The following is a 503-nucleotide window of genomic DNA, read 5'->3' as shown; positions in this document are numbered from 1 at the left end:
CCTGCCTCTCTTCCTCCCCCAGGAGCCGGCCCGGGCCCACCTGCCCTGTGTGCCCAGACGGGCCCTCTGCCCCCCAGAACTGGCGGTTCTTGTTTCTTCTTGTATCTCCCTGTTTTCTCCCCTCTCTCTCTGCCCCTCCAGCGATCTAGACAGAGACTTTTGGAATAACAATGAGAGCACAGTGCAGCAGAAATGGAGCTCCTACCCTCCCAAGGAGTTTATTCTAAACATTTCACCCTACGCCCCTTATGGCGACCCACGACTGTCCCTCAAGTGAGTGACTTTACCTGGTTTGATCATATGTACCGAGTCTCGAGTCTCTGCGCACGCCCTCCTCCCTCCGGTCCCTGCCCTTCACTCTCCTCCCCTACCCCCCTCCCCTGCAGCCCATGGGCAGGCTGGCCATGGAGACGAGCAACCCCTCCTGCCCCCCTCGCCTGCCCGCCCCTCTCCTGTCCCCAACCCCAGGGCCGCCAGGCAGGAGAGCCCCCTGTGCAGCCAGC

The 503-nt window shown here is 62.0% G+C and overlaps 1 protein-coding gene across 1 annotated transcript in view; it reads left to right on the top strand.

Moving 5' to 3' along the window:
• SYT7 (synaptotagmin VII) overlaps positions 1-503 on the top strand; it is a 100,057-nt gene that overhangs the window by 74,172 nt on the left and 25,382 nt on the right. The window contains exon 6 of the mRNA XM_014544542.1: positions 142-273. Coding sequence (XP_014400028.1) covers positions 142-273 — 132 coding nt within the window. The remainder of the gene's footprint in view (positions 1-141; positions 274-503) is intronic.

This window comes from Myotis brandtii, unplaced genomic scaffold (genome assembly GCF_000412655.1).
Source record: "Myotis brandtii unplaced genomic scaffold, ASM41265v1 scaffold369, whole genome shotgun sequence".
In the NCBI taxonomy this organism is placed as follows: domain Eukaryota; kingdom Metazoa; phylum Chordata; class Mammalia; order Chiroptera; family Vespertilionidae; genus Myotis; species Myotis brandtii.
Note: the sequence above shows the minus strand (reverse complement) of the source record. Positions and strands in the feature narration are given on the sequence as shown.